Source organism: Lethenteron reissneri, chromosome 26 (assembly GCF_015708825.2).
Source record: "Lethenteron reissneri isolate LAM-NWPU_2019-01 chromosome 26, ASM1570882v1, whole genome shotgun sequence".
NCBI classification, from domain to species: Eukaryota; Metazoa; Chordata; class Hyperoartia; order Petromyzontiformes; family Petromyzontidae; genus Lethenteron; species Lethenteron reissneri.
Genome location: NC_083804.1, coordinates 16,128,362 through 16,140,982, shown reverse-complemented (window position 1 = coordinate 16,140,982; position 12,621 = coordinate 16,128,362). Strand labels below are relative to the sequence as shown.

General features: G+C 56.4%; 1 protein-coding gene across 3 annotated transcripts in view; it reads right to left on the bottom strand.

The window, feature by feature from the left end:
- Nucleotides 1–12,621, bottom strand: part of TRAF7 (TNF receptor associated factor 7) — a 42,149-nt gene that overhangs the window by 17,535 nt on the left and 11,993 nt on the right. For 2 of the 3 annotated variants that reach the window (XM_061560785.1, XM_061560786.1), the window contains exons 4-10: nt 11,510–11,598; nt 9,440–9,538; nt 8,501–8,593; nt 5,590–5,623; nt 3,176–3,393; nt 2,547–2,677; nt 494–711 (exon numbers count right to left, since the gene is read on the bottom strand). In XM_061560785.1, the coding sequence (XP_061416769.1) occupies nt 494–711; nt 2,547–2,677; nt 3,176–3,393; nt 5,590–5,623; nt 8,501–8,593; nt 9,440–9,538; nt 11,510–11,598 (882 nt within the window). Of the gene's footprint in view, nt 1–493; nt 712–2,546; nt 2,678–3,175; nt 3,394–5,589; nt 5,624–8,500; nt 8,594–9,439; nt 9,539–10,584; nt 11,469–11,509; nt 11,599–12,621 lie in introns of those variants that run through there. The other variant, XM_061560787.1, reaches the window with a different exon arrangement.

The window sequence follows — 12,621 nt, the reverse complement described above, 5'->3', positions numbered from 1 at the left end:
GTTTTAGCCGTTTGTGTCCATGTGAATCGTGCACGCCTGTGACTACCTGCATGCTGTGCGCGTGTGCCCGTGCGTGTGCCCGTGCGTGTGCCCGTGCGTGTGCCCGTGCGTGTACCCAGCCACCCAAGTTCAATTCCCACTCACGGCCAACACCGGTGATGATGTTCTGAACCGGCGATGTGCGAACATCGCCGCTAGGAAGACAAATGCGGCCGGGCGTGTTGTTGGCCACCTACCCTGTCATGTGCCTTGCCGGCCTTCATAGGTGCTCGCCAACAGCACTTTCCCCAACACAGTCTGTTAAGGCTACACGGGGGGTCTTAGTCTTTGAGTTTCGCCCATGCGAGCTGTGTGTGCCTGCGAGGGCTGTGCACGCGTGCCCATGCTCACTACTGGACGATCTGCGAACGAGAGCTTCACAGCTCATCGAATCAAGATTCCGAATCCGATTGGGCGCCGTTCGCGTGGGCTGCTCTGCCACTGCGGTCGTTACCGAACTTGAGCTCGACGCTCTTCTCGTGCTGGTCGAGGCGCTCCGACAGCTTGCCCAGCATGCTGCGCAGGAAGCCGATCTCCTGGTCCTTCTGCGTGAGCGACAGCTGCAGCTCGTGGAAGCGATCCTCCGTCTGCTGCAGGAACTCCTTGAGCCCCTCGAAGCGGCACGATGGCAGGTGCAGAGCAAACGCCTCCTGGTTGCCAGCAAACGGGCACCTGGGGTCACGCACACATGCACGCACGCACGGAAGGAAGGACGCACGACGTCAACGGAAAGACCCACCGAGCAACACAGCTCTTTTTCAGAAGCGGCCTGGCTACCACAAATCACAGCTCAACGAAGTGGCTTATCGTCACGTGGTTTTTATTTATTGCAGCAGCCAAATACTCTAAACGCGCGATGTTGATTCTAATTGCGGAGGGGAAAACCGGAGGACACCGGAGAAAAAAATCCACGCGACCACGGAGAGAGAGAGAACATGCAAACTGCAAATATACAGCAGCAGGCGTCAGGGTCATGATCGAACCCACGACCTCCTGTATACCAGGCGAGGTAGTTAACATCTCGCCACCGTGATGATGATGTTGAGAGAGAGAGACACGCAAACTCCAAATATACAGCAGCAGGCGTCAAGGTCATGATTGAACCCACGACCTCCTGTATACCAGGCGAGGTAGTTAACATCTCGCCACCGTGATGATGATGTTGAGAGAGAGAGACACGCAAACTCCAAATATACAGCAGCAGGCGTCAGGGTCGTGATCGAACCCACGACCTCCTGTATACTGGGCGAGGGAGTTAACATCTCCTAGCCACTGTGATGATGATGAGAGAGACACGCAAACTCCACATATACAGCAGCAGGCGTCAGGGTCGGGATAAAACCCACGACCTCCTGTATGCCGGGCGAGGGAGTTAACATCTCATAGCCACCGTGATGATGATGAGAGAGAGACACGCAAACTCCAAATATACAGCAGCAGGCGTCAGGGTCGTGATCGAACCCACGACCTCCTGTATACCAGGCGAGGGAGTTAACATCTCGCCCCTGCAGCGGCCAACGTTTGGCGATGTGATGGCGACGTCACCTCAGCGCTCGTGCCAGGAAAGGTGCAGTTTGAGGCTAACGCATAAATGTGTCAAAGGCTGGATGCTGGCAGGAGGTCACGGGACAGGCTCAGTGTGTTTTGGGGTTGACTTGGCGGAGATGGCACCGCCCCACCTGTGCTCCCCACTGTGCCACCATGCTGTGTTTTAACACAGCACACACAAGACAAAGATCCCCTGGGTAGCCTGTAACAGGTTGTGGGGGCAAGTGCCGTTAGCGAGCACCAATGAAGGCAGGCACGGCGCCCGAGGGTGTGGGTGGCCAGCACCGCGCCCGCAAAACTAAACAATAAACATGAAAGCGTACGACTACTACACGAGGGTAAAATGTACAGTCCGCACCATAATGATTCAATCAAATGCAAGAAGAGTACGAGGTGGTGCGTTGTACAGCATTTCCCTTAAACGGTGAGGAGGAAGGGCTATGGTCACTCCCAGAGGAATCGGCTATTTTTTAAACGGTCTTAACCCCGATAAAAGTGTTATTATGTTCACGTCTCTCGGCTGTTTTAGTGTTTTTAATAAAACAAAGTTTTTTTTTTATATTTTTTTTTACACTCTTTCTCGTCAATTCGTTTTACACGTATTACTTTCGCTCACCCCTGCACCCATTGGAGAGTTTAAACGGGGGGGCAGGGGGGGGAAGTGGGCAAAACTCCGAGAGGGGTGGGGGCAGGGGGGGACATATCACAGCGAGTAATAATAATATTTTAGTTTTTATACATTTGCATGAGCTGCTGCTGCTGCTGGCGAAAGCAAAATGCAGCTGCCGCTGATTATTACAACGCTGCAGCTGCTGCTGATAAATGATGATGATGCTGTTGCGGATACTGCTACGGGAGATGATAGTAATGGTGACGATGCTGTAGAAAATGATACTGCTGCTAATGATGCCGAGGCTGCTGCTGCTGCTGCTGCTGATGCCCGCCGGCGCTGAGCGTACCCGTACTTGGCGTGCACACACTTGATGTGCTCGCACTCCTTGAGGTGCACTGCCAGGTTGACCTTGAGCAGCGGCGGGCAGCTGGGGTTGTTGGGGCAGTGCACGGGGCGGTAGTCACAGCTCTCCTCGTGCTCCCTGCAAAAACAAAGACCAAGATCACCCCCCTATAGCTTTTACAAGACTGTTGGGGCAAACGCTGTTAGCGAGCGCCTATGAAGGCCGGCACGGCACACGAGGGGGTCGGTAGCCAGCACCACGCCCGTCCGCCTTTGTCTCCCCAGTTTCGATGTTTACACACCGCACCAGGTACTCATTTGAGGCCGAGTCGACGGAGCAGAGGCCCATGACTGGTTACGATAATCGTTACTGGTGTCGGCTGTGAGTGGGAATCAAACTCTTGTCGCCGGGTTTGTAGCGCAGCTCGCAAAGCGCTACACTACGGCTCCCTGCACATGCTCCCGGCACAAACGCGCACACACACACGTGCGCACGCACACACACACACGTACACGTGCACACGCACACACGCAGGTATATGTGCACAAACACGTAGCGCTGGCTAGTGCTCCGTGTAGTGGGGCGTGGCAGTGCGGCGTGGCAATGCGGCGTGTGGAACAGCGCGGGGCGACTTGCTTGCGAGCGCTGATGCGGATGGTGAAGGGACAGCCGCGAGGGTCGACCTCCCACGAGGAGCCCAGCTTCCCCGCGACCCCCACGACCCCGCCGCCGCCCGCCGCCGCCACGCGGCACCCGAACTTGCAGTGAATGAAGAGCTCCCCGATCTGCTCGGCCACCGCAATGTTGTTCACCACCACCGTGAGATTCGCGTTGTCCACCGGACACTTCTCTACAAAAGACAAAAGATCACCCCCCACCGGGAGAGCCGTTTTAAATGCACCCTTTGAGGCAAGTGCTGCTGGTGAGCGCCCGATTGTACGGATGCACACGCATATCAATGTCAAACTTCTTTGGCAACGAACGTAGCCGACCATGCTAAGCGGAGGTGTGGGGGGTGGGGGGAAAGACAACAAATAAAACACAAAAAGCAGTTCCAAAGAAATACATTTTCTATTTAGATTTCAAAGTGCACAGCTCCCAGTTGCTTCCTGATATCGGAAGGAAGAGCGTTCCAGATGGCCGCAAAAACGGATCTGAAAGCGCCACGCGATGCGGTGACCCAGCTTTGTTCGATGGTTGGCCAGAAGCAAGGCTAACCGGTTTTTGCGTAATGGTTTATGCTTCTTGACGTGATCAGTAAGGTGTTGTCGTTCATTCGTGGCAAGCACTTTGCGTGCAATAAGTGCGACCTTGTAATTAATGTCGGCACAGCACACACAGGCGGGTGGGTGACGCAGGGCAGTACTGCGCCCAGTGCTGATGTTTACACAACCGCAGCGGGTACTCATTTAAGGCCGAGTCAGCATAGGGGATGCCGAGCCTCTGATCGAGATATCGCTCGCCACTAACGTTAGCTGTGAACGGAGATCGAACTCCGGAAGCTGGGGTTTGTAGCGCCGTGACGCAGCAGTTAACACTGCACGTACACCGGCCTAAAAAACTTGTTGGGTGTTGTTAGCGAGCAACTAGTAAGGCCAGCATGGCATAATAAGTAGGCATTGTGCCACCCCCCGCCACCACACACACAATATAACCCCTCATGAACTGTGAGCTGGCAAGCGATGGGAACGAACGCAGGGGACGGTGGACGGTGTGAGAAAGGTTCGTAACGAACATGAAAGGCACGTTCAGCGACACGCGACCACCTCCAGTTCATCGCTCAATCTCCCAACTTGCGCCCCCCCCCACAACCCCCGGCCTTCATCTGGACGCAAGAGCCACTCCACTCTGCTCGGCAAGAAAACGCCACCCCTCATCTCCACCTTCCCCCCCCCACTCCGTTACCGCTTTGCAATCAAAACAAAATTTACGGCCAAAATCCGGCACTTTCTCCCGGCGTCTGGCACTGCGCCCGGGGCCACGACGGCCAAGGAGTCGTGACGTCCACGGCGACCGGTGGGGGGGGGGGGGGGCAGGAAGCACCTTGCCAGGGAGGGGGGCCGCCACCCCCCACCTCCCCGCCCCTGCCTCCCCCCAAGGCCCAGCTTATCTGTCCTGGCGGCGCCCGCCACCGACGCTACCCTCCACTGCCGCCACCCACCCCACGCCACCCCATCTCCCACCCCTCCATCCACTGACTCCTTCTACAACCCCCCCCCCCCCCCCGAAGCGCCTCGCACCGCGCTCTCTGTTGTTGTTTGGCCCTGGCCGCTGTCGTAGGTGTGGTCGCCGCAGCTTAACGATCTCTGGAGGTGGGTTTTTGCGTTTAATTGCATCGAAAACACAGCGGCGTGCCAATGGGATGTTCTGGTCGAGGTTCGGGTTTTGGCTTTTAAAGATTCTGTTTTCGAGGCGCGTCTGTGTTTGTTCGGCTGCTGCTGCCGTGGTGGTGGCGGTGCTGAATGCTGTTGGCGGTGGCGATTGGGTGCACCGAGCCTGACGCAAGCGCCGTTGTGACGTCGCTGCCACTTGGTGGCGAACGGCGGTTGTTGTCAGTGGTGGGATGGTAATGGTGCTGGTGGTCTCAGTAAATATATCGGTTCGAAACCAGCGGCCTGGCACAAGCGCTGCGATGATGTCCACGAATGGCGGCTGTTGCTGCTGTTGGTGGAGTGTGATAGTGATGGTGGATGGTAGTGGTGCTGGTGGTGGTGGTCGTGGTGGTCGTGGTGGTGGCAGTGGTGGCATTGGGGGGCGGTGGAAACAGCGAAGGTGTTGGTGGTAGGGATGATTGTGAACCTGGTAGGTGGTGCTGGCGGTGCCGAGTTGAACAGAATAGTTTTTCAATGACCACCAGTTGCAAGGATTCCTCACCACCTCCATCCTCACCGTTGCGCACATCTCCCTCACCGCAACCTTCACCACTACACCTCGCTCACCACCTCGCTCACCACTCACCGCAGCATCTCACCACCGCCCTCCCCCCACCCCGAGCGGCTCGCTACACATTCACCCGGACGCGACGCAAACCGGACGCGCAACTCACCGGACGTCAGCGCGCACTTGCGGCAGAACGTGTGCTGCAAACCCAACAGACACAGCACACACGCACGCGCGCGCACGATCAACAACGCGACAGGGGCATGACAGATGCAACACACACAGCAGAGGGTGCGCGGTGCACACAGAGCAGATGTAACCCATAGCACAACACACGCAAGACAGACACACACACGCAACACGAAATGAAAACACCACAGAAAAACAACACAACACACACGGACACACAAACTGCACACAATGTTGTCGTTCCCCCACGCAAGAGACGCACGCAATACAAAACAGACACACCATGCACGAGAGAAACGCACGCAGCGTTGGGCTGTAGGATTCCACCCCCTTGCACGTCGGGGTGACAGTCCCGCACGCGAGTCAAGAGCCGTCACGGCCCAGCTCCAGTCAAGAGCGGTCACGGTTCAGCGGCAGTCACGAGCAGTCAAGGCCCAACACGGAGTCACGAGAGCCGAGGCGCGAGCCGTCACGGCCCGGGCTATCGCTCTGCTCCACTACCGCCGACAAAAACTCCACTCGGTTGGGAAATAGCTCGAGGTGATCGTCACGTCGCCCCGCACCACGTGGCTGAAAAATGAAAGCCTTGAGGCTAAGCGAGTCTTTCCTTGGGTAAATAATTGCGAGACAAAATTAGAAATGAATGCGAAGAAAAGAAAAAAAACCCAACAACGGAGGCCTCCCCGTCCTCGTTATGAAACAAAGCGCGCGGAACTGATAAGTGGGGCGCCAGCAATCGCGAGCGGAACTGGGCACGGGCGACCGGGTTCCACACACACACACACACGGACGTACGTATGTACAAGCGGCAAGGGCGCCAGTGGGTTCCACACACAAACACACACACGTACGTACGTCCACGTAACATGGGCGCGGGTTCCACACACAAACACACACACGTACACATGACATGGGCGCGGGTTCCACACACAAACACACACATATACACACACGTACGTCCACGTGACATGGGTGCCAGTGGGTTCTCCATAAAAACACTAAAACTAAACGATTATTCGTATTGATTTGAAGCTTTCGTGACTACGGAATCCATACTCTTTGGTTCTTTCGGTAAAGTCACGTGGGTAGAAAATTAACAGATAACGACGTTTCGATCAAGCACATCAAGAAAAAAAAAAAGTTTTTTCTTGATGTGGTGGTCCCACCTCATGATGGTTGCTTGTGTCGCGATCAAAACGTCGTGATCTATTAATTTTCTACCTACGTGACTTTACCGAAAGTCACGCAGCTCTTTTTCAGATGCGACCTGGCAAACAAACGATAGCTCAACAAAGTGGCTTATCACGTGACAATTTATAGCAGCCAAATACTCGCAACGCGTGATGTTGATTTTAAACCCGTAGGGGAAATCCTGGAGGACCCGGAGAAAAATCCACGCGACCACATTCAAACTCCAAATATACAAGCGTCAGGCTTGGGATCGAATCCACAACCTCCTGCATACCAGGTGAGAGGGAGTTAACATCTCGGCACGGAGACATACGTACGTACATACACGTGGCACGGGCAATCAGCAGGGACCACTGCCCCCCCCCGCTCCCCTCCCCTGTGTCAGCAAATGGTGGCACCAGACAGCCAATTACTGGTGCTGCTGGTGGCCAGGAAGAAGGATGCATTTGATGTCTGTATATTGAACTTATTACGCAACATATGCAGCCCGACCGTGCTAACCGGAGGTGCGGTGATGTGGTGTGGTGACGTGCGAGGGTAGGCGGTGACGTGCGATGGTGGTGTGAGGGCGAGGGACAATGCACCGATTGTGAGTGGTGAGGTGTAATAGTGAGTGATGATGTGTGATGTTGTGTGATGGTGAGTGATGATGCGTGATGGTGAGCGATGGAGTGTGTCGGTGAGCGATGGTGTGTGATGGTGAGTGGCGATGTACGGTGGTGAGCGATGATGTGAGTGATGGTGTGTGATGGGGAGCGATGGTGTGTGATGGTGAGTGGCGATGTACGGTGGTGAGTGATGATGCGAGTGATGTTGTATGATGGTGAGCGATGATGCGAGTGATGGCGTGTGATGGTGAGTGATGGTGTGTGATGGTCAGTGGTGATGTACGGTGGTGAGTGATGATGCGAGTGATGGTGTGTGATGGTGAGTGATGGGGTATGATGGTGAGTGGCGATGTACGGTGGTGAGCGATGATGCGGGTTGATGTTGTGTGATGTTGTGTGATGGTGAGTGATGGGGTATGATGGTGAGTGGCGATGTACGGTGGTGAGCGATGATGCGGGTTGATGTTGTGTGATGTTGTGTGATGGTGAGTGATGGGGTATGATGGTGAGTGGCGATGTACGGTGGTGAGCGATGATGCGGGTGATGTTGTGTGATGGCGAGCGATGGTGTGGGGGATGATGCTTGATGATGAGCGGTGATGATGAAGGCTACGATTTTGGCACGGAGGTCACGGCGGTGGTCAGGAAAGTCCGTGAAATATTGGAAATGGCTGCAGAAACACATTAGATCAGGCGCTTCCTTTATTTATTTTTGAAAATGCTCTACGTTGGTGGGAGGGAAGTGGAGTGGGGGGTGGAGATAATGGGGCGGGGGAGGGGGTGGGGGGGTGCTAGCACCCCACCTTATTCCGTGAATTCTAGTTTTTTCCACACAAACTGTGCCGCACACGCTCCCGCATGACCTTGCGGGGAGCCTCGGTACCGATAAAGTGATTTTATCTCCGTTTTTATTCTGCTTTCATTTCGATGATGTACGCGTACATCAACGGAGGGAAATCGGATGAAAAAAAGAAAAACCGACGCCGTACACATACGTCATCGGAACGGGAAAGGGTTAACGTGACGGGGCGGGTAAACGGGCGATGTGCGACCGCGCACAGCAGCAACGTGCGAGGCCGGGTGACTTACCCCGCACGTCGTGATGATGGGGTCCTTGAAGATGCCGCAACACAGCTGGCAGCACAGCTTGATGGACGGGGGCTCGGCAAAAACCAGCGGGTCCTGTGGTCACACACACACCACATGTCACATACGCCACACGACAAAAACAAATATCCCCCTGTATAGCCTTAACAAGACTGCTGGGGCAAGTGCTGTTCGCGAGAACCTTTGAAGGCTGGCAAGACACACGAGGGGGTGGGTGGCCAGCACCACGCCCGGCTGCCTTTGTCTCCTAGTAGCGATGTTTATTCACTAGATACTTATTTGGGGCTCTGTACGCATGCGTGCACGCATGTGTGCGCGCGTGTGTGCGCGCGTGTGTGCGTGTGTGTATGCGTGTGTGTACGCGTGTGGTGTGTGTCTCTGTGTGTCTGTGTGTGTCTCTGTGTGTGTCTCTGTGTGTGTGTCTGTGTGTGTGTGTGTCAGTGTGTCTGTGTGTGTGGGTGTCTCTGTGTGTGTGTATGTATCTGTGTGTCTGTGTCTCTGTATGTGCGTGTGTATCTTTGTGTGTGTCTGTGTGTGTGGGGAGCGGTGGTGTAGCGGTCAGCGCGCTGCGCTATGAACCCGGTGACACCGGCTCGATTCCCGCTCACGGCCAACACCGGTGACGATTGTCTGAACCGGTCCCGGCCCTCCCCTGGGTCGACTCAGCCTCAAATGAGTACCTGGTGCGGTGTGTAAGCATTTCCACTAGGGAGACAAAGGCGGTCGGGCTTGGTGTTGGCCACCCACCCCCTCGTGTACCGTTTTGGCCTTCATAGGTGCTCACTAACAGCACTTGCCCCTACAGTCTGTTAAGGCTACACGGGGGATCTTTGTCTTTATCTTTGTACGCGTGTGTGTATGCGTGTGTGTAGGCGTGTGTGTACGGGCGTGAGAGGCAAGGGCCCGTCACCTCCCCCTCACCTCGTCGTCCTCGTCCTCGTGAAGCGAGAAGGTGGAGCGCACGGACATGTTAGACTCGGAGTGCAGCGAGCGCACCGACATGGCGGCCACAGGGCCCGGCTGCACACAAAAAAATGACAAAGACCCCCGCCCCCCCCCCCCCCGCGTAGCCTTTAACACCCTGCCGGGGCAATCGCTGTTAGCGAGCACCTGTTTAGGCCTGCACGCCGCAGGACGGGGTGGGTGGCCAGGACCAAGCCCGGCAACCTTTGTCTCCCCGGTGTGTTCACATCGCCTCAGGTACAGAGTCGACTTAGAGGAGGCCCAGGACCGGTGCAGACATTACTTGCCACCGATATTAGCCATGGCCGGCAAGACGTCGAACTTCATTTGCCCGGTTCGGAGTGCAGTTCCACTAACCACAGCGCTGCAGCTCCACACCACGTGCACAGCAGCAACAACCAAGGCCTCACAAGCATGCCCACACATACATACACACACACGCACGCGTGTGCGTGCACATGTGCCGACAAAAGCCTTAACAGACTTTTGGGGCAAGCGCTCTTGGCGAGCACCTTTGAAGGCCATCGTGCCACACGAGGGGGCAGGTGGCCAGCACCATGCCCGACCGCCTTTGTCTCCCCAGTGTCAATGTTTAAACACCGCACCAGGTACTCATTTGAGGCTGAGTCGGCCTAGGGGAGGCCCAGGACTCGTTAAGATAATTGTCACTGGCATTGGCCATGAGCAGGACTCAAACTTGGGTCGACGGGTTCATAGATCAGTGCCCTAACTGCTGCACCGCCGCTACCCACATTTGCACAAAGATCCCCTGTATAGCCTTTAATAGTGTTGGGGCAGTGCTATCAGCAAGCATCAGCGCACGCACGCACACACACACATACACACACGTGCACAGGTACAGAGAAAACCTAATCAACCACCATCACCGCCACCACGCACCGGCCCTCCCAACTGACGGTCACCGTTCCAGAAATGTCACAACCGCGACACCGGCGGCGCCGACCTTTCCCGGCGAGCGCCCGTCACGCAGAGCTGTCGCGAGCGCGGCTCGCTCATTAAAAGACGGAGAGACGAGAGGCCAAAGAGAGGCGCGGTCACGGAGAGCCGACGACGGGCGGAGGACCGGGGGGTGGGGGGGTTACCTCCTCGCGGTCACCTCTCCTCCTCCCTCTCTGGTAACACCGTCACCGCTGCCGCGGCGACGCCGGAGCGCCACGACGGGAGACGACGCGGAGAGACGCGGTGCGGACGGGCATCGCAAGCACTCGAATCGGAAGCTCACTTACGGCTCACCTCCACTCGACACTTGCCACCTTACAAGCGAAGTACCGCTCCCCTAGTCTCGCACGCTCGCAGCACCACCCTCTTTACGCACACGCTCACGAGCACTCGCTCACCGCTCGCTCACTGCCTCGCTCAATGCCACTCGCCAAGTCGCTCGCTCACTCACTGCCTGTCAATCGCTCGATCACCCATTCACGCTCGCTCGCCTCACCGCTTTCACTTGCTTCTACCTGCTCGCTCGCAAATATTCTCTCGCTCTCTGCCACTTCTCTGCCTTGCTCGCTCGCTCGCTCGCCCACTCACAACCACTCGCGCTCGCCTCGCTCACTCCCCGCTTGCGAGCGTGGACTGGGGAACGTCCACCGAGCGACAAGCCAGAAACGCTCGCTCGCTTCCTGTCACACGCACGCGTGCTTCCTGTTGCTGCCACCCCCCCCACCACCGACAGGGTTGGGGAGAGGGGGGGAAGGAGGGGGGTAGGGAGGAAAGGAGAGAGCGGGGAAGAACCCAAGTCTCTGAGCCCATGGGAGCGGGATGTTAGCCAGGGAGGAACAAAGCACGAATCATGACCTACGGCGTGAGGGACAGCCAAGGACAGCTCCCGGGCCAACACAACCGTTAAGAGAGAGAGACACGTCCCCCCGAGATGCAGCGACGATGCAATAAGACGCCGCTTCGACGGGGTAGACGGTGAGATGTTCCTGCCGTCAGACCCAGCCGTGGGACAGCAGCGACAGACGCGGCGGCGGCGAGACGACAGCGGGGAGAGGGGCGGCCTCTCACCAGCAGGTTGGCGTCATCGTGGATGCTGAACACCGCCGAGCCGGATGACGGCGTGCGCCGGTGCTGCATGTACGAGCTTGTGCCATCCGCTGTGCGCGCACGTGCACACACGCACACACACAGGTGCACACACACGTACACACACGCATACACAAAAAGACAAAGATCCCCCGTATAGCCTGAACAGACTGTAGGGGCAAGTGCTGTTAGCGAGCACCTATGAAGGCCGGAACGGTACACGAGGGGGTGGGTGGCCAGCACCACGCCCGACCGCCTTTGTCTCCCTAGTGGCGATGTTTACACACCGCACCAGGTACTCATTTAAGGCTGAGTCGACCTACGCATACACACGCATACACACACGCATACACACACGTACACACGCATACACACACGTGCACGCACGTATGGGCATGTACGAACTTGTGTGCAGGATGTCACACACAAAGACAAAGATCCCCCGTGTGGCCTCGACAAGTGATGTCAGGTCGATGTCCTTCCCTCGCACTTCCGATGAGCACAGTTGGCTAGGCACGGTGCAAGAGGAGTTCAACGTACGTACATGTGAAGGCCAGCACGGCACACGAAGAGGGTGGGTAGCAAGCACCACGCCCGGCCGCCTTTATCTCCTGAGTGGCGATGTTAACACACTGTACCAGGTACTTATTTGAGGCTGAGTTGATCTAGGGGAAGCCTATGACCTGTTAAGATAATCGTCACAGGTATTCGTGGCCGTGAGCGGGAATCGAACTCGGGTTGCCAGGTTCATAGTGCAACACGCTAACTGCTACACAGCGTCTCACACACATACACACGTATACATAGTGTCTCACACACACACATACACACGTACACACACACACAGCGTCTCACACACACACATACACACGTACACACACACACACACAGCGTCACACACACACACACGTATACACAGCATCTCACACACACACGTATTACACAGCGTCTCACATACACACACGTACACACAGCGTCACACACACACGTATACACAGCGTCTCACACACACAGCGTCTCACACACGAATGACTCCATGGACCGTACCCATCTGTGCGGCGCTGGCTTGTGCCGCGTGTACAGCTGTGCGGTGC